Genomic DNA, 21,588 nt, shown 5'->3' with positions numbered 1-21,588 from the left:
TATGAGTCACACCTGATCTGTGTTGCTTCTGAAATTTGTCCATGCTTGTGACTGCCCCTTTCCAAGCTAGATCTGTAACTGGGAAATGGGTAGTAGCAAAAAAAACAAAAAACAAAAAACCTGCCAGTTGGCACCGGTTCCTGCACTCTGCTCTAGCTAAAGGATCTCCTGGCCCAATACTTCCTGCTCTGGTCTTCAGTCTTTGTTCACTCCTTGGGCACTGAAATGCTCCTCACCACCTCTTCTCCCAGCCAAACCTCATCTCCTGTGTCCAAAGGCCTCTCCATCTTTTTCCTCAAGCTTCCCTGGGCTGCAAAAATCACTCAGTGCTACTTTTTCATAGCTTCCTCAATCAGAGTTCAGTTTGATGCATTTTCTAGAGCTCTATAGAGATGTAGTTGGCAACTAGGCTGTTTTACTTCTTCTTACTTCATTATCTTTAGAACTCATCACCTGCTCTACTTTGGATAAAGAAAAAAACACCAAAACCTTCCTGGATAGTGGAAATTCCTTATTACCACAATTCAATTCAAATTAACAAACACTTTTTGAATACCTGTCTTGTGCAAGACTCCATACTTGTTCATGACCTGTTTCCCAAATCCCTTATCCAATTCTTTCTTCAATTCAGAAATCAATAGTGTACGGTAATAAAATATCACTACTATTTCTAACTCTGTTGATCCTTACCTACCACCCCTGCTCTACCCCCAGGTTTGTGCATTTTCTCACATGAGATACATCCTTAATTTGTAATGCCACTGAATAAAATCCAACTTTCCAGGGCCAAATTCCAGTAATTAATTTCATTCCATCAAATAACCAGTTATTGAGGCCAAATTTCCCTTGTAACTGGACTTCTTGTTCACACTTATTATCACCCTCTCATTGCATATTTGTAAATGGACATTTGATTTTGTAGTTTTTATTGGTGGTTTCATTCTTCCATGTTGTCTCTGATGCATTTTCACTGCTTTCTACTACTCTTTATTGAATGAATGAAAAATCAGAGCTCCACATGGCATGGTAGGGAAATAGCCAGAAAGGGATGTACTAGATCTGAGACCAAGACTATCTAGTGGAATGGGCTAATGTTGTAACTGCTGTCCTCTGGGGGAACTAAACTTATCATGCCTATGTGGGGAGTTTTCTCCCTCCCCTTTCAGTTTAAAGCAAACTTTATTAAATTTTCAGTATTCTAAACAAATGTTTTGTTGTTATTGCTATTTTATCAGCCTTTGTGTAGTATACTCCATCCTTGCAAAGACCCCACCCATCATTCCTATATTTTAAATCATTGCCCAGAATTCCAAAGTCTACTCTCTGATACTATTTTCTTAGTCATATCTTCACTTCCCAAATCTGTCTTTCTCTTTTGACTCTTATTTGACCTTCAGTCCCCAATAGTGATACAGATACCATTTGTGCCTCCAATGTCTTTAATTTTGGGTCCAGGAGCCCATTACCCCTAAAGTCAAATTTTCTTTTCAGCTCTAGTCTTTTCATCAAGAATGCTTGAAAGTCCTCTATTTCATTGAAAGACCATTTTTCCCCTGAAGTATCATACTCAATTTTGCTGGGTAGGTGATTCTTGGTTTTAGTCCTAGTTCCTTTGACTTCTGGAATATCATATTCCATGCCCTTCTATCCCTTAATGTAGAAGTTGCTAGAGCTTGTGTTATCCTGATTGTATTTCCACAATACTTGAATTGTTTCTTTCTCATCGCTTGCAATATTTTCTCCTTGACCAGGGAACTCTGGAATTTGGCCACAATGTTCCTAGGAGTTTCTCTTTTTGGATCTCTTTCAGGAGGGGATCAGTGGATTCTTTCAATATTTATTTTTCCCCCTAGTTCTAGAATATCAGGGCAGTTTTCCTTGATAATTTCATGAAAGATGATATCTAGGCTCTTTTTTGATCAAGGCTTTCAGGCAGTCCCATAATTTTTAAATTGTCTCTCCCGGGTCTATTTTCCAGGTCAGTTGTTTTTCCAATGAGATATTTCACATTATCTTCCATTTTTTCATTCTTTTGGTTTTGTTTTGTGATTTCTTGGTTTCTCATAAAGTCATTAGCCTCCATCTGTTCCATTCTAATTTTGAAAGAACAATTTTCCTCAGTGAGCTTTTGAACCACCTTTCCCATTTGGCTAATTCTGCTTTTTAGAGCATTCTTCTCCTCATTGGCTTTTTGAACCTCTTTTGCCAATTGACCTAGCCTATTTTTAAAGGTGTTATTTTCTTCAGCCTTTTTTTGGGTGTCCTTTAGCAAGGTGTTGACCCACTTTTCATGATTTTCTTGCATCTCTCTCATTTCTCTTCCCAATTTTTCCTCCACCTCTCTTACTTGATTTTCAAAATCCTTTTTGAGCTCTTCCATGGCCTGAGACCATTGAATATTTACTTTGGATGTTTGGGATACAGAAGCCTTGACTTTTATTTCTTTCCCTGATGGTAAGCATGGTTCTTCCTCATCCGAAAGGATGTGAGAAGATATCTGTTCCCCAAGAAAGTAACCTTCTATAGTCTTATTTTTTCCCTTTTTTGGGCATTTTCCCAACCAGTTACTTGACTATTGGGTCCTTTGTCAAGAGTAGGGTATACTCTGGGGATCTGTAAGATCTCAGTTTCTCCCAAGTGGCACAATCAAGCATGTACACTGGTCTGGGAGCTGGAAGAGATTTTTGTGCCCAGAATCTTAGCAGAGTTTCATTTTCACAACCACCTGGTCTCCAGTTTCACCAAGCCAGCACTGGGGGCTGAGATTCAGATAAGCTGCAGGGGCAGGGCAGTCATTCTGTGTGAGATAAAGATCAGCTGCTGCAGGGCCTCTACACAGTGCTGAGGCAAGAATCAGCTGCTCAGTGCCCCCAGGGGTTTTATGATCCAACAATGGATGCAGGCTGCTGTAGGGGCTGCTGTGGGAACTGCTGCTGCCTGCCCGATGTGGCCTCTGTGTCCCAGAGCAATGGGAAGGCCCTTTTCCCTTCTCGGCCAGCTAAAAAAAACCCTGTCACTGACCTTTGATGCCTGTGGGTTGAGGGATCTGCGAACTGCTGCTACTGAGACTGGAGATTCTGCCCACATCCTCCTCCCAGAGCCTCCCCGCATGGCCAAGGCTGGGTTGGGCTCTGCTCCACGTCCACTGAGATAGACATTTCCTGTCAGCCTTTCAGGTCACCCTGGGCTGGAAATCTCCTTCCTTGTGTTGTTCTGTGGCTTCTACTGCTCTAGAGTTTGTTGAGAGTCTTTCTTTACAAATATTTTATGGGCTAGGGGGGAGAACTAGAATATGTGTGGCTTTCCACTCTGCCATCTTGGCTTTGCCCCCCAGGAGCCCATTACCCCTAGCAGGGCTTTTGAGTTCCTTCTGGTAGTGGATCGCATTTGTTCCCATATGAATAACCAGAATTGGGTATATTAGGGCTTTTGAAAAAAATCTTACTCTTTGTCATGGGTAGGCTCTCTGTCATGTCTTAAATAAAGTCCCATCACAGAATGCTTGTTCCATTGTCTGATTCTTGAAGGAGCCATGACCCCATGAAACAAATGTGTTCTGAAATAGCATTTCTACCCATTTTCTAAGCTATACCAATTATATCCCCCTTAAATGAAGCCATTAGCTTTTAATTTACTTACTCAGCCAAGCCTAGAGTTAATCTATTAGGACATTTTTTAAAAGAAAAGCAAGAAAATGTGTATTTTCTAAGTCAGATCCAGGCATAATATCTGACAGAATGCTGCAGCATGTCAAAGATTTCCAGCAACCAGTGAGACAAAAAAAGACTCCAAACAAAATAAAACACTCCCAGGATGTTTTGAGAAGGCAAGAAGTCTGCAAGAACAGCCAGTCATCATCATTGTCGTCATCATCATCATCATCATTATCCTCTTCATCTACAAACATGCACACACACATACATACCCACACACAGCATTTTCTTCACCACAGTCCTTACAAGACATCATTCTCATTTTTCAGATGATAAAAATAAGATGTAGAAAAGCAGAGTGCCTTGTTTAAGCCTGTGTAACTGGTGAACAACAAAGTTGAAGGTCAGCCCCAGGCTTTCCAGCTCTAAGGCTATCGTGCTCACCAGGGTCACCTACATTCTCTCTGTAGTTATTTCTAGGCATCAGGTCATACATAATTGAAAGCTGAAAGCCTTTGTCAAGTTTTGTCAGTTCTGCCTCTGCAAGTTTCTCATATGTCCCTTCCTCTCCACTTACTTAAATGTCATTCTTACTTGGGTCCTCATCAGATGCTGTAGCTTGAACTTTTGGATGGCCTCTGAATCAGCCTCCCTCCTCAATGCTCTCCCCTCCCCAAATCATCCTCCACACAGCTACCAAAATGATTGTTCTAAAGATCTGACCATGCCACTCTCCTGTGTAATCAGCTGTGGTGGCTCTCTCCATGTTATTTATATGATCAAATACAAATTATTTGTTGGGCATTTAAACCCCTTTACAACTCAACCCCAACCTATACTTTCAGCCTTATTCCCCTACATGTCCTCTGGGGATCTGGCTAAATCAATTTTCTTACTATTCTCTCATGCTATTTCACCTCCCCCTGTCTTTTATTTTGTACCTCTGCATGGATTGTCCACTGTGGGGAACTAGAATTCATTGCTTGCCCACTCTACCCCCTCCAACCCACACCTTCCTTCAAAACCCAGCCCAAAGGCCACCTCCTATGTAAGGTCTTTTCTATTTCATGCAGCTGATAGTATCTCCCCACCGTGCATTCCAATGTCCATATACCTATATACATACATGATATGTATATTGCACATACATCAACTCTAGAAGAATTTAAGTTCCAAGTAGCTAATATATCATTTGATTCACTTGGCATTCAGTATATAAAATCCACTGCTGAATCAACTCATTGATTTCATGAGGAAAATGGATTCATCTCACGATGATTAATCCAAAAAGGAAGAATTCAGACTAAGGGGTGAAAGTTCTAGCTCTCTTCTGCTAAGCCTTCTCTAACTACACCAACCCATCTCATTGGAGATCTCTCTTTCCTCCCAATTCTTGCATCACACTTAGAGCTAAGAATCAGAAAACCTAAGTTCAAGCTCCAACTTTGCTACTCACTAAATAGGTGACCCTGGTTGATTCATTTCATCTCCCAAGGCTTCAGTTTCCTTCCCTGAGGATTGGACCAGATAATACTTAATATTCCTTCTAGTCTGTGGAAACTTATTACACACACACGCACACGCGCACATACACACACAGTGGTATAATGGCTCTCTCCATATTAAACTCTAGAATAAAATACAAGTTGTGTTGAGTATTTAAAGCCTAATATGGAGAGAGCTATTATGCCACAATATATAATACATAGTCACTATATACATATATGTACACATATAGATAGGTGTTAAACTAAATGTAGCATACTGTATTTCTATTTATTTTGTTAAATATTTCCAGGCTACATTTTAATCTGATCTGGTCCACACTGGCGAGTTCTACTGATGCAGTCGCAAGTTTGATACCTAGGATCTATATCATTCATTTGACACTTTTGTCTTCCAAATTACATGTTTCCACATATGTTTCCTATCATATATATATATATATACACACATGTATATGTATGCACACACATATGTGTGTTCCACATATGTTTCCAGGCGTATCATCTGTCACTAAATGTAGTGAGATTCATGACAACGTCTTATAGATCACTACTAAGGCAGGTTTGCACTGTGACTTATAGTATAGAGTTGCTTAGGCACTGAGGGTAAGTGGTTTACTCAGGGTCACGCAGTAGTCTTCAAAGGTAAAACTTGAATGTAGGTCTTTCAGACTCTGATGCTGGCTGTCTTTATCTCTCCTATAGTTCAAGATGCTAAGCAACCTGAGGGTAGGAACTGTATCTTATTAAACCTTGAACCTATCCCAAGGATGTAACCCAGTGGACTGAACATCCTAGGCACTCATAAAATATTTTCTGAGTGTTCAATAACAAAAACAGGATTGTCTCTCCAGATGAATGTGTTTCCTTCCTTTAATCAGACAAATGAGAACTACCTAATTCAATGTGTTTCCTATTTTTGCCTCAGCTGCCAGAAAGCTCTGGGCTTAATTCCATGCTCAGTTGTAGTAGCTAACTCATCCCAGGTGCCTGGTAACATCAACTTCTCTGCTCCGTTTAATTAGATTTGTTCTGTTTATATTGTCCTGTTTTATATTGTGTTAGATTTTATAGACTTCTTGCAAGCTTTTTGTAAGTAGGTAGATTAAAAATTCTCGATAAATAAATAAAATCACACAACTAAAATATATCAACTCCATTTCTATTTCTTTTCCGGCAGGACTTGCAGATTATCAGCACTGATGAAAATGAGGTATTTGTGGCTGTCCAAGAATGGTACCAAACAGACACGTACAACCTTTACCAGTCAGACCCACAGGGTGTATACTACTCAATTGTGCTTGAGAATGTAAGGAGCACGAAGCAACCGGAAGAGAATGTCTTGATCGATATCCTAGAGGTATACTACCATACACTTGTCGATATCTATGTTTTCTGTCTGGGACCTGTGTGATCTTCGCCTAATCAGAATCTCTGTGGACCTCAGTTTGGTCAAAGGTAAAGGGGGTTATAAGGTCCCTTCAAGTGCTGATGGATATTCTATGACCCTGGGCTTACTGTGTTAGATGGCAAAGATGAAAATGACACACTGTGGTCCTCAAAGAACTTCCAATCTAGTAAGGGTATTCAGCATGGGTACCAATCAGTGTTACACAAGGGAGAGGGATGGGGGCAAAAGTCTAGATAAAGTACTCTTGGATAACTTGAGGAGGAAGATATCATTTTCTTCTGAGAGGGGCAAGCAAGGCTTCAGGAGAAAATGGCATCTGAACTTATCCTCAAAGGAAAAAAAAAGAAGGAAGATGAAACCATATATATTAAAGAAGGGCATTCTACAAATTAGGGGATGGTCTGAATGAATGCACAGAACTGGAAGAGTGGGACGAGATTGGAGAATAGGGCATACTCCAATTTCACTGCATGGAGAAAGCGCAAAGTTAAAAATGGAATGGTAGATTGGAGTAAGATTATGAAAGACCTTGAATGCCAAAGTAAGGAATTTGTATTTTATCTGAAAAGCAACAGAGAATCACTAAAGGATTCTGAGAAAGGGAATAATGTGATCAAATCTGTGGACTTACAAGGTCATTTTGGCTCTTCTGTAAAGACTAGACTAAGGAAGATAGACATGGAGCCAGGGAAACAAGAGAGAGAAGGCTGCTACTAACCCAGCCAAAAGGCTGTAAGTTCCTAATTGGGTCATGAATTGAATTAATTTTGTTTTGGATGTATTTTCATTTCTTCTCCAAGTGATGTTTTCAAATGCATAAAATGAAATATACAAGATTGTAAAGGAAGCCATGTTTACTGAAATAGTTATTTTTAAATGCCAAATTCATAAACCTGAGGTTAAAACCTCCCCCCCTCCTAGATTATTACTTATGAAGTCTGCCAAAGACTCAAAACAGCAGAAAAGCTATAGCCTACCTATGTGTACCATTGACCTGGCATGATTTTAGTTCCTTGAGGAAGTGAACTATGCACAATCCAGGGAAGCTCACCACTTTGTTTGCTAAGCCAAATGACCTGGGTTCAAATACAAACTCTGTTACTTACTGCATATCAGGCAAGTCACTTCTTCTCCCTAGGCCTCATTTTTTTTGTCATGTAAATAAGGCGACAAGATCACAAAGCCCTTTCAGCTATAACTCTTCTAGTTACGTGATGTTTCATTGGTAATATAGGTAACTTAGTCAGCACTTGGTTTCACTTCATTTACTCTCTGGAGAACACATTCACACATTTATGTTCAATCTCTTCTATATTTCAGCCATACCTGCTTTACATCAGAAACTAATGAATGTAATAATTTATTTATGTTAAAGAAATTCAGAACTGGTACGACATATTTATGGTCCTTAGGCAAGGTTTAAAAATTGTACCCCTGTAATTTGAAAATGATGCCCTTGTCTGTTCCCATTCTCCCAAGGGTTTTATGTCACATGTGACATTTCTTGAAAAAAAAAAAAGTGTTTTGTTGATGTTCCTTTGTGTGCATTGCTACAACTACCCAAGGGCACCTAGTTGACACAGTGGATAAAGTGCCAGGCCTGGAGTCATGAAAACTCATCTTGGTGAGTTCAAATTTGGCCTGAGACATTTATTAGCTATATGACCCTAGGCAAGTCACTTAACCGTGTTTGCCTCAGTTTCTTCATCTGTAAAATGAGCTAGAGAAGGAAATGGCAAGCCACTCCAGTATCTTTGCCAAGAAATCTCAAATGGTGTCACAAAGACTTGGACACAACTGAAAAATGACTGAACAAAAATGACTTATCCAATGATCTCCCCAAAAGAGAATGATCCCTCACAAAAAAAAAAAAATAATTAAAACTAAACAAAACAAATCATTCCACTGGCCATGTGTGACATCATAGACCTCAATGGAAGGAGCACTGACTTTAGAATAAGAGGATGTGGGCTCCAATGCTGCCAATGTCAATCCTTGTGTGACCTTGGAGAATTCGCTCAGTCTCTTTGAGCCTCTGCTTCCTTATCTGAGAAATGAGGAAGTTGGACTGGTTGACCTCTAAGCTTCCTTAGAGGTTTAAATCCATGATCCTACGACCCATCCTTACAGTCCACTGATAGGAGATGGCTTGCTTTAACAATAATTTGCTCAAATCACAAAGAAGTTATTTTACCGAGTAGGGTCCTAATATTATTTTCCTTAATATTATTGTGATTATTGTGTAAATCACCCTTCTTATTCTTTTCATTTCAGTCTATTTCAGTCCAAATAAATCCATCCAAGTTTCCTTGGAGCCTTCATTTTCATCATTTCTTAAGATTCAGTAAGAGCCTTGAAGCTAGCAGAGACAGAGCATTATCTACTCTATTCTCTTCAACTAAATCATTCTTTTGAAACTCTTGAGTTTTCCCAGAAGTTTTCCCAATCTTTAGGATCTCTCCCATTGAAGTCAATAAGGGACCAAATAAATGCATTTAGGCAATTCACCTAAAGACATTCATACGTCTCAATTTGTTCAGACACACCCCAATCAATAGGCACCTGCTTTATTTCTAGTACCTACTACCATAAAAGTACTACTATAAATATCTTATTTTTGCATATGTGAGAACTTTTCCTCTATCTTTGACTTCTATCATAGAGTAGTGTCATTGAAACCAAAGGTAGCTTGGACAGCTCTCTGTCTAGTGGGAGATGGGGAAAATCTGAAGGGAAAGATTGCCTCAAAATGTGCATCAGTTTGTAACACATTGCACCAGTGTTCTTTGTCTACTCACCGTGTGTCCAATACAACTTGACTGCTGAATCAAATGGGATGTGTAGTTGTTTAGTCAAATGCCAAATTATTTTCAAGAGTATTTGAACTAATTCACAGTTCTGTCATAAGTGAATTCATTTCTTTGTCCTTCCACAACCTCTCCAACATTTGCCTTTCTCACATTTTGTCATCTTTCTTAATTTGAGGGGTATGAGATAACACTTGAGAGGTTTGGATTTTTGAAATTTGTACCTATTATTAATGATCTAAGGCATTCTCTCAAATATTTGTTGATAATTTGCATTTCTGCTTTTGAAAACTGTCTGTCCCTAGTGTTTGATTACTTCTTTGTTTGGCCAATGATTTTTGTTCTTATATAAGTTGTCATCACTTTTCTATATACCAAACCCTTGGATCTATCAAACTTTCATCAAAGATATTTTCAATGAAGTTAATCTCAAATACTAGCTCCACTTCTTATTCTAACTGTGCTAATTTTGTTTCTGCAAAAGCTTCTTAAATTTTGTATAATTAATTTTTTTTCATCTTTCCAATTACCTCTCTACTTTTGTTGGTTAAGAATTCTCCCTCTAGAAGAAATTAAAGCTATCTATAGTTATATGAAAAAATGCTCTAAATCACTATTGATTAGAGAGATGCAAATCAAAACAACTCTGAGCTACCACATCACACCTATCAGACTGGCTAACATGACAAAGCAGGAAGACAAATGTTGGAGAAGATGTGGGAGAGCTGGAACTCTCCCATTGTTAGTGGAGCTGTGAGCCGATCCAACCATTCTGGAGATCAATTTGGACCTATGCCCCAAAGGGTTACAACAATGTGCATACCCTTTGACCCAGCAATATCACTTCTAGGCCTGTATACCAAAGAGATCATAAAAATGGGAAAAGGACCCACATGTACAAAAATATTTATAACAGCTTTCTTTGGGATGGCCAAGAACTGGAAATCAAGGGGATGCCCATCAATTGGGGAATGACTGAACAAGCTGTGGTATATGAAAGGAATGGAATTCTATTGGACCATAAGAAATGATGGACAAGAAGACTTCAGAGAGGCCTGGAAGGACTTATATGAACTGATGCTGAGTGAAAGGAGCAGAACCAGGAGAACTTTGTACATAGCAACAACCACAGTGTACAAGGAATTTTTCTGATAAACTTAGTCCTTCACAGCAATACAAGGACCTAAAAAATTCCCAATGGACTCTTGAGGCAAAATGTCTTCCACATCCAGAGAAAGAACTAGAGAATTAGATCGCAGAATGAAAGAGACCATTTTCTTGTGTTATGTTTTGTTTTGTTTTATGGTTTCTCCCATTCATTTTAATTCTTCTATGCAACATAACTAAGGTGCAAATGTATGAAATAAGAATGTATGTGTAGAACCTATATAAGATTGCATGCCATCTCAGGGAGGGAGACAGAAGGAGGCGAAGGAAGGGAGAAAAATCTAAGATATATGGAAATGATTGGAGAGAACTGAAAACAAATAAAATAATTTAAAAAAAAGAATTCTCCCACTAGCCATAGCTGTTAAAGGTACCTCCTTCCATTTGCCATTAAATTTGTTGAAGTGTGGTCTTGTGTATTTACATCACTTATCTATCTATTTAGAGATTATTGTGGTATGTGATTTGTACCAAATTGTTTTCCAGCTTAAACAGCAATTCTTGTTGAATGGGAAGCAATCTTAGCCTAGCAGTTGCTATTCATTGAACACTAGGCTACTCCATTTACTTGCTTCAGTGTCTGTACAGGGTGACATTCCAAAATCAATCTATACATGCAAGAAAGCAGAATTACCTGGTTTATAAAATATTGAAAAAAAATTCAACTAAAATTTCTGCTGTTCTTGTATCTCCTTTATGTAGTGTACCCTAGGTAACTGCCTGCCTGGTCTACCCCTAGTTTTGGCTCCAGATACATTCACAAAAACTGATGGAAATTCCTGGTTGTTACTGTTGGGATGCTCATGACCTGCAGATAACAGAGTTATCAGAACAAAAATAATTTTGTTCTTGCTAAGGAAACTTTTAACCTTGGTCTGAGATTCCCAAAATAGGAATCATACTTGAGGAAAATTTTTTTTAGAAATATCACCATGACTAGAGCCACTTACTACAATGATTCTAATGTTGCATTGCTCCTTTTTTACCAGTGACTCTGTCCAGTTCAGATTTTTGTGCAATACTGATCAATGGGTTTTCCCAAAATATCCCAATTTATCATGCTTTTCTTGGCTCAAAAAATTTGGCTGCTAGAGGTGAGGCAGAAATGCTGCTGCTCTCAATTAGACACATCCCCCAATCACCTACCCCCACCTCACAAACACACATTATACCATACTGTCCCACATACAATCCAGCCCACAGTTTATTGGAATCCATCTCTTGGACATAACCCCAGTATCCACAATTCCAAGGATTCTAAGACTATTGAAAACCAAGGTAGCATGGACAGCTTTCTATCTACTGGGAGACAGAGAAAGTCTAGAGGGAAAATGGGCTAAAAATAAGTATCACTGGGAGTGCAGCCCAGTACAGGCACCAAGCAGAGTGCAGCCCAGCACAGATGGGCCATGCCACGGCAAAGATAGGACTGGAGTGAACTTCAAGGCACCACACCCCTGGCAGCAACTTTAGGTCCCAGATTCCTCAACTCACAAATGTCAAAGACAGCTTCAAAGGTCAGTGAGAAAGTGCTTTCACTTGGGTGAGAAGGGAACACAGTAATCTAGTCCCGGCCCCAGGCAGTGGCAGCTTCCATTGTTGGAGCCCCAGCCTAAAGCCCCTGAAGGAATTGAGCAGCTGATCTGGATCTCAGCCCTGAGCAGGGCCATGGGGTGAGGAGGAGAGATGGCTGGCATGGTGGAGCTAGAGGAGGCTCTGGAGAGGGAATCCTGCTCACAGATGAGAATGCAGGCCAGAAGAGGAATAAACTCTTCTCCCTTGATTGTGCCACCTTGACGGAACTGAGAATTTATAGGTCCCCAGAATATACCCTCCCCTTGACAAAGAACTCAAAAGTCAAGTAACTGACTGAGAAAATATCCCAAAAAAGGGAAAAAGAATAAGACAATAGAAAGTTACTTTCTTGATGGGCAAGCATTTTCTTCCATTCTTTTGAATGAGGAGGAACTATTATGGTCTTCAGAGGAAGACCTAAAAGTCAAGGCTTCTGCATGCAAAACCTCCAAAATAAATATGTAATGGTCTCAGGCCATGACAGAGCTCTAAAAGGATATTGAAAATCAAGTGGGGGGGAGGGATTGGGAAGAGAAATGAGAGAGATGCAAGAATATCATGAAAAGCAAGTCAACAGCTAGCTAAAGGAGACTCAAAAAAATGCTGAATAAATTAATACCTTAAAAAAATAGACTAACTCAAATGGCAAGGGAGGCCCAAAAAGTCAATGAAGAGAAGAATGCTTTAAAGAGCAGAATTACCAAAATGGAAAATGAGGTTCAAAAGCTCACTGAAGAAAAAAGTTCTTTAAAAATTAGAATGGAGCAGAGGGAAGATAATGACTTCACGAAAAATCAAGAAATTATTAAAACAAATCCAAAGGAATGAAAAAATAGCAGTGTGAAATATCTCATTGGAAAAAAAACTGACCTGGAAAATAGGTCCAGGAGAGGTAATTTAAAAGTTATGGGACTACCTGAAAGCCATGATCAAAAAAAGAGCTTAGACATCATCTTTCATGAAATCACCAAGAAAAACTGCCCTGATATTCTGGAACCAGAGAGTAAAATAAATATTGAAAGAATTCACCAATCACCCCCTAAAAGAGATCCAAAAAAAAAAAATTTAGGAATATTATAGGCAAATTCCAGAGTTCCCAGGTCAAGGAGAAAATATTGCAAGCAGCTAGAAAGAAACAATTCAAGTATTGTAGAAATACAATCAGGATAACACAGGATCTGGCAGCTTCTACACTAAGGGATCAGAGGGCTTGAAATATGATATTACAGAGGTCAAAGGAACTAGGACCAAAACCAAGATTGACCTACCCAGCAAAACTGAGTATAATACCTCAAGGGGAAAAATGGTCATTCAGTGAAATAGAGGACTTTCAAGAATTCTTGATGAAAAAAACCAGAGCTGAATAGAAAATTTGACTTTCAAGCACAAGAATCAAGAGAAGCATGAAAAGGTAAACAGGAAAGAGAAATAATATGGGATTTACTAAAGCTGAATTGTTTACATTCCTACATGGACAGATAATATTTGTAACTCTTGAAACTTTTCTCAGTATTTGGATAGTTGGAGGGAATTTTATACACACACACGCACACGCACACACAGAGGGCACAGGGTGAGTTGAATAGGAAGGGATGATATCTAAATAAATAAAATTAAGGGATGAGAGAAGAATATATTGGGAGGAGAAAGGGAGAAATGGAATGAGGCAAATTATCTCTCATAAAAATACAAAAAAAATATTTTTCAATAGAGGGAAAAAGGGGACAATGAGAGGGAAAAAGTAAAGCTTACTCTAATCACATTTGGTTTAAGAAGGGAATAACATGCAGTTTCAATTTGGTATGAAAATCTATCTTACACTACAGGAAAGTAGGAGCAAAAGGGATAAGTGGAGTGTGGGGGGATGATAGAAGGGAGGGCAAATGAGAGGAGGCAGGTAATTAGAAATAAACTCTTTTGGGGAGGGCTAAGGTCAAACAAGAGAATAGAATAAATAGGGGGGAGAAAGGAATGGAGGGAAATATAGGTAGTCTGTCACAACATGACTATTATGGAAGTCTTTAGCAAAACTACACATGCATAGCCATATTGAATTCCTTGCCTTCTCAGTGAGGATGGGTGGAAAGGGAGGAAGAGAGAGAAGTTGGAACTCAAAATATTATGAACAAATGTTGAGACATTTTTTGCATGTAACTGGGAAATAAGAAATACAGGTAATGGGGTATAAAAATCTGTCTTGTCTATAAGAAAAGAGAGAAGATGGGGATAAGGAAAGGGAGGTGTGATAAAAAGGAGGGTAGATTGGGGGAAGGGGTAATCAGAATGCATGGTGTTTTGGGGTGGGGGGAAGGGAGAGATGGGGAGAAAATTTGGAACTCAAAATTTTGTGGAAATGAATGTTGAAAAAAATTAATAAATAAATTAGGAAAATAAAAAATAACAAAATAAGTATCTGTTTGTGACATATTGAATCCTTGTCCTTTGTCTACTCATGTTGTTGTTTAATGCTAAACCACTATGATTTAAAATCTTGTTCTTTTTTCTAACTTATTCTATCCCTATCAATAACCCCAAGGTACTGTTATGAATCACTGAGTATGATCCTTCATCTGCCTCTAATATTATAGGATTTTCAGTGGCAGAAGTAGGTACTTAAAAAGAAATCATTTTATTAATCCACAGAGGAAAAACCAAGAGGAAGAAGAATCCCATTGATTCAGATTATGACCTATAGTCAGATGGCTAGCCCACTGGCTTTTTAAATGGATAGGCATTTAAGATATAAGGGAGCTGGGCCCAGGTGTGAACAAGAAGAGGCGATAGGACTGGATCTGGAGAATTGTGAAGTATTTCCAATGATCCCAATCTGGAAAGGCCCATATCTTTAGCATTCTCCCTATGATTCTTATGTCAATCAATGATGATGATGATGATGATGATGATGATGATGATGATGATGATGATGATGATGATGATGATGATGAAAAAGATGAAGATGATAATCATAGCTAACATTTACATAGTGCTTTCTATGTGATAGGCAGTATCCTTTATAATTATTATCTTATTTCATCCTCACAACCACCCTGGGAGATAGGTACCATAATTATTCCCATTTTACAATTGAGAAAACTGAGGCAAACAGAGTCACACAGCTAATAAGTGTCTGAAACTGGTTTTGAACTCAGATCTTCCTAACTCCAAGCCCAGAACCATGCCCATTGTACCACTCAGCTGCTCCAGTGGTCCATGGAGCATAGATTCTGCAAAGAATCCAAATAGCGGGGACCTAAAAGGATAATAAAAAGAAATGTATAGTGGATTTAAATAGATGATGACTTGTGAATAAGAATCCAGACAATACCTGGTCAAAATAGAACAGAGGCTAATGACATAACAAGAATGAGATATGGCAAAGGATAAGCTATATATTCATCTTAGTCTTCATTTCATTGATATTCATGAAATGCTAAAAAGCCACTGGGTAGCTCTTCCATGAAGGATGAGCATTTGATCATCAATGGTCATTCTCTTGGTCACTAGCTTGGTCAACTATATCCTTAGATCATCATCTTGTAAGACTAAGCTTTATATAAACAGAAATGTCTTTTCTATTCATACCCTTACCTTGAAAGCAAGGAGAGCACTCAGTCAGTATCACAGACCTTGCCCAGCACCATGGTGTTCCTCAGACCCTTAACTACTCCACCTCAGAATAGCTATGATACTGCTTCACACCATGCTGATACCTATCCCTTGGGGTTCTGGGTAGAGAAGTCCTTTGTAACCAAAAAATGCTATGTAAATTTGAAAGGCTACACCTATCTTTAAATAATATGAACCACCACCACCACCCCCAAGATACCCAGAAAGATGACCAAAAATGATTATATTCCACTATGTGGCAATGACCAGTCAGGTGGATTGGCCTAATATTTACTCAGGATATTGCTCTCCCAATGATTATTATTTGCTGAAGGCATTCACTTAGTCCTGATCATATCCCAGTTCTAGCATGCTAAGAACAGAGAGGTCCCTGCAGAGAATACTGACACTTTAAAAGGTATCATGAAGAAACACAAAGAGCTGATATTCCCATGTGTCAACCACCCCTAACTAGGTTTAGAGTCACTTCCACCATGACAGTTCCCTTCTGCTTCCTAACACAGTGATGTCTCTTTTGAAGGCAACAGCAGCAGGTTTCTAATTCAAGGTTCAGTAGCTTGCAAAGATGGCACCTCTCCAGAGGGTTCCTTCAGAAATCAAATGCTTTGCTAAAGCAACAGAAGTGGTGGCCCAGCTCCCATCTGACACTGCTGGCTCATCATTTGTCAGGGATGACAAGTAGAACAAAGTCAGGAACTCCAAAGTATGATCATTTCTTTCCAACTGATGGCTACATTTTTAATGGTGTTTTTCTTTGTCTGAGATAATAACTGTCAGGATAATTCATGTTTTGAGGTGATATATCTAAAGCATTTGATTTGGAGTCAGACAGCCTGCATTCCTAGACCTTTGGGAGACTCTCTGAGAAATTTCCACTATGCCTTGAGTAATGAAAGTTGTCATAAAGGTGAATGACTCCCTCCCCACTTCTGACCAGGTCTACTATAACCATGATTCTTAAGACAAGCACACAATGCAAATAGTGCTGGAATATTCTTGGGCAAAACAGGTATGATGTTATCAGTCATGATATTCTATCAGAGATAATGTGAGAGGATATAGAGTGAAGAAGGAACTAGGTGAGGATATTTTATTTAAGAAAAAAAAAATTGTGAAGCATCTACTGTGAGAATATGAGGTGCTGCAGTAGATAGAAAGCTGGACCTGGAGAGAGGAAGACATGAGCTCAAATCTAGCCTTAGACATTTACTAGTTGTGTGACCTTGGGCAAATCATTTAATCTCTGTGTGTCTTAGTTTCTCCAGTTGTAAAATGGGTATAATAACAGCACTTACCTTTCCAAGATCAAATGAGATAATATCTGTAAATTCACTTTACACAGGGCTTGGCATATAGTATGCACCATATAAATGCTAACTATTGTCGTCATCATCATCATTATGACTACTGTATGTGACTCACTATACTTGAAGCTACAAAGAAACCAAGAAAAAGGTCTACATGGTCCCTGAACCAAAGTCTGACCAGATAATGAGAACTAATAGTTCATATGTAAGCATCAAAGATGGCACTGTTAGAAATGGTACACATGATGAGTACTTCAAAGACATGAAGAAAAAACTGCTATGTAAGGTCAAAGAAGGAAAATCATACTATCTTGAATGATCAGGAAGGCTTCCTGAAGGAGATATGTTTTGACTTTGATTTTAAAGGATGAATCCAGGGAGCTGCAGCTCATCAGGGCCAATAGGTGTCTGAGTAGACCTTACCCATGGCAACAAGAGATTGAGAACTGGACTGCATTAGGTATATATGGAGCCTAAATAAAAGGACTGGAATTGTGGGTAATGGGGTTTTAGCTCTGCAGCTGTCCCTATATCTTGATTCCTTGTTTTGATTCTAAATTGTTCTGAATCTCAGTTCTGACAGTTTCCTGTCAGATACTGGAGTTCCATCCTACAAATGTGTCATATCTCTGTGTAGAAGAGGGTCAGTTATTTTATAGGAAGGAAGACCAAATGTCATGTCATCACATCTGATTTACCTCTCACCTCCAATATCTTAGTTTGGTAAGTGTCATTTAGCTGGAAAGTTGGTTCTATCTAAGAAGGGATGGAGCTCTAGCAAAGGTGAAAGATAGAGGAAGCAAGAGGGTTAAGGAAGTGTTTCCAGGGTAATTGTGAGGATTAAATTAGATAATATTTATAAAGTGCTTAGCACAGAAACTGGTACATAGTAGGAGCATATAAATGCATGTTCCCTCCTCTCTCCTATAGTAAATGTTCATTGAGCAGATGGAGGAATGAATGCATGAATGTGTTAACAAATGAATAAATGAACTACTGGTGTACACACGTCTTTCTAGCTGTGCTTGAGTATTGCTTTGTATATACTGTGGAAGAGAAGCCTAGAATCTAATTGGATTTCTTTTTGCCTGTCCCTGAGTCTTGGGAACTTGAAAGAGAATGAAGAAGATCAAGTAAATCACAGTGGGGAGACGGGCAGCAACCCTGGAAACAGCCCAAGCATTTGGATAGCCAATTTGTTCTTCATCCTTGTCCTGTTTCTGTCGCAGGTCAGAGGTATCAAAGGAGTCTTCCTGGCCAACCAGAAGATTGATGGAAAGGTCACAACACTGATAACTTACAACAAAGGCCGAGACTGGGATTATCTGACTCCCCCTGCCACTGATATGAATGGAAAACCCACCAACTGCAAACCTGTAAGTGCTCCTGGGTCATTATTTGTTTGTTCTGTCCACTATGTTACCATGGGTGACCTGGGATTTCTTTGGTGTGGATCCCCACCTAGAGCTCTTCTTCTCTCTTCACTTTCTCATCCTGAGCCATTCTTGCCCATGATTTTCAAAAAAAAAATCTATCCAATGCACTAGAGGTCATCCTCTAGTTCTTATAGCACATCTTCATGTATTGAATTCCTACTCATGTTTTAAAGATTGACTGAATCACCAACCCTTCCAAGGAGCTTTCCCTGGTACCCAGTATAGGGGACCTTTCATAGTGATTTGTTTTTGTAGCTCTCTAAACTGTTTCTGATAACATGTGCATAAAGATGCCCTCTGGTCCAGGCTCCTTATTCTTCAAGAATGGAAGTTATATCTCACAAAGATGAATGTTGTATGATATGTGAAAGAGACCTATTCCTTGAGTTATCAGTCTATCATTTTCTCATTCCCATGGACACCTCTTCTTCTGGCCATGTGTTAGAATCAGGATTTGAATGCAGAATTCATAGGCTGGCTTTCTGTGTACTATACCATGATGGCACTCATAAGTAACAAACAATACCAGATAGCATACAATAATTGGGAGAAGGCTTCATAGTGCAATGGAAAACATATGGAGAGCAGATAAGTCTGTTAGAAATAAGCAAGTAAGATAGTGCTTGTTCCTTTCCCAATTACCAGCTTTGTCACTGACTGGATATATAAACTTGACAAGTCATTTCCTCTGTCTGCATCACTTTACACTTCTGCAAAATGATGAGAAGAAGGTATTCATGCTCTAAGATCCTGTCCAGCCCTGAATCTATGAACTTAGTGTCACTTCCCTTTTATATGCCTCCATTTCTACTTTTGCAAAATATGGGATGTAATTTCACTTGAAGTTCTAAAAGGCTGGAACTCTGTCAAATGAGAGATAGACGCTAAAGGAATATAATAGCTCTGGTGTTTAACTTTTGAGTCAATTTCCCCATCAAGAACCACAGAAATTTAGTGCTATAAGAATTTAGGAGAGTATATGATCACTCACAGGCAGCCATGTGATTCTGGATAGAGTGGCAGGCCTGGAGTCAGGAAGACTTGAGTTCAAATCCAGACTCAGACATTCACTAGCTGTGTGACTAGGCAAGTCACTTAATCCTGTTTGTCTCAGTTTCCTCATCTATAAAATGAGCTGGAGAAGGAAATAGCAAATCACTCCAGTATCTTCACTAAGAAAAGCATAGATGGGATCATGAAGTCTCAGACCCAATTCAACAACAACAACAACAACAAATGCTCATTTACAGCCAGAGGAGTCAGAGTAGGGGACTTCATGGAAAATGGAATGTTCATGCCAGTCTTTGAGTGAATGAAGCTCTCTTTTTCATAGAGTGCAGTCAATAGGCTGTTGCCATTAGTCTCAAAAATGGCTAACTTATGTTAGTGTCTTAATGAAGATTTTTAAAAACACTATGTGGAAGAAGCATAGAGTGCATGCAATGCAGCCCAAGAAGTGCACCACGCAGCCCAACATGGCAGGGACAGGACCCTGAACAGACTTCCGGGAGCCACTGACAGCAACACTTCCAAGATTGCTCAACTCACAAACACCACAGACAGCTTCAAAGGTTAGTGGGAGGGCTCAGTTACCCAGGAGAGAGGAGAGTGCTCTGGACTGCAGCTGTGGCTTCCATTTTTGGAGCCCTCCACCTAGGGGAATTGAGCAGCTGATCTGAATCTCAGCCCTGAACTCCACCCTGACAAAGAACTCAAAGGTCAAGTAACTGGCTGGGAAAATGCCCCAAAAGGGAAAAAGAATAAGCCAATAGAAGGTTACTTTCTTGGTGAGCAAGTATTTTCTTCCATCCTTTCAGATGAGGAGGAACAATTTATGTCTTCAGACGAAGACCTAAAAGTCAAGGCTTCTGCATGCAAAACCTCCAAAATAAATATGTAATGGTCTCAGGCCATGGAAGAGCTCTAAAAGGATTTTGAAAATCAAGTAAGAGAGGTGGAGGAAAAATTGGGAAGAGAAATGAGACTGATGCAAGAAAACCATGAAAAGCAGGTCAATAGCTTGCTAAAGGAGACCCAAAAAAATGCTGAATAAATTAACACCTTAAAAAATAGAGTAACTCAAATGGCAAAAGAGGCCCAAAAAACCAATAGGAAAAGAATGTATTAAAGAGCAGAATTAGCCAAATGGAAAATAAGGTTCAAAAACTCACTGAAGAAAATAATTCTTTCAAAATTAGAATGGAGCAGATGGAAGCTAATGACTTTATGAGAAAGCAAGAAATTACAAAACAAAACCAAAACAATGAAAAAATAGAAGATAATATGAAATACCTCACTGGAAAAACAACTACTCTGGAAAATAGATCCAGAAGAGACAATTTAAAAATTATGGGACTACCTGAAAGCCACGATCAGAAAAAAGAACCTAGACATCTTCTTTCATGAAATTATCAAGGAAAACTGCTCTGATATTCTAGAACCAGAGGGTAAAATAAATATTGAAAGAATATATCAATCATCTCCTGAAAGAGATCCAAAAAGAGAAACTTCTAGGAATATTGTAGCCAAATTCCAAGGTCAAGGATAAAATACTGTAAGCAGCCAAAAAGAAACAATTCAAGTATTGTGGAAAAACAATCAGGATAACACAGGATCTGGCAGATTCTACATTAAGGGACTGAAGGGCTTGGAATATAATATTACAGAAGTCAAAGGAACTAGAATTAAAACCAAGAATCACCTACCCAGCAAAACTGAGTGTGATATTTCAGGAGAAAAAATGGTCATTCAATGATATAGAGGATTTTCAAGCATTCTTGAGGAGACCAGATCTGAAAAGAAAATTTGAATTTCAAACATAAGAATCAAGAGAAGCATGAAAAGGTAAACAGGAAAGAGAAGTCACAAAGGATTTTCTAAAGTTGAACTGTTTACATTCCTACATGGAAAGATAATATTTGTAACTCTTAAAAAAAGAGAGAATAGGGATTAGAGGTTTCTGCAATTCTTTGTGGAAGTGATTAGTATGCTGCCATAGTAATCTAGTTTTTATGAAGTGCCCACTATGTGCCAGGCACTGTGCTAGATGCTAATGGGTACAAAGAAAGTAAAAACATTGTCCTTGCTCTCAAAGAGCTTA

General features: G+C 38.9%; 1 protein-coding gene across 4 annotated transcripts in view; it reads left to right on the top strand.

Annotated features, from left to right (window-relative positions):
• The window catches only part of SORCS2 (sortilin related VPS10 domain containing receptor 2), a 1,292,493-nt gene that overhangs the window by 1,100,295 nt on the left and 170,610 nt on the right, over nucleotides 1-21,588 (top strand). For all 4 annotated transcript variants that reach the window (XM_072620161.1, XM_072620158.1, XM_072620159.1 and 1 more), the window contains exons 9-10: nucleotides 6,339-6,518; nucleotides 18,282-18,428. In XM_072620161.1, the coding sequence (XP_072476262.1) occupies nucleotides 6,339-6,518; nucleotides 18,282-18,428 (327 nt within the window). The remainder of the gene's footprint in view (nucleotides 1-6,338; nucleotides 6,519-18,281; nucleotides 18,429-21,588) is intronic.

The sequence above is a fragment of the Notamacropus eugenii genome, chromosome 6 (assembly GCF_028372415.1).
Source record: "Notamacropus eugenii isolate mMacEug1 chromosome 6, mMacEug1.pri_v2, whole genome shotgun sequence".
Lineage (NCBI taxonomy): Eukaryota > Metazoa > Chordata > Mammalia > Diprotodontia > Macropodidae > Notamacropus > Notamacropus eugenii.
Note: the sequence above shows the minus strand (reverse complement) of the source record. Positions and strands in the feature narration are given on the sequence as shown.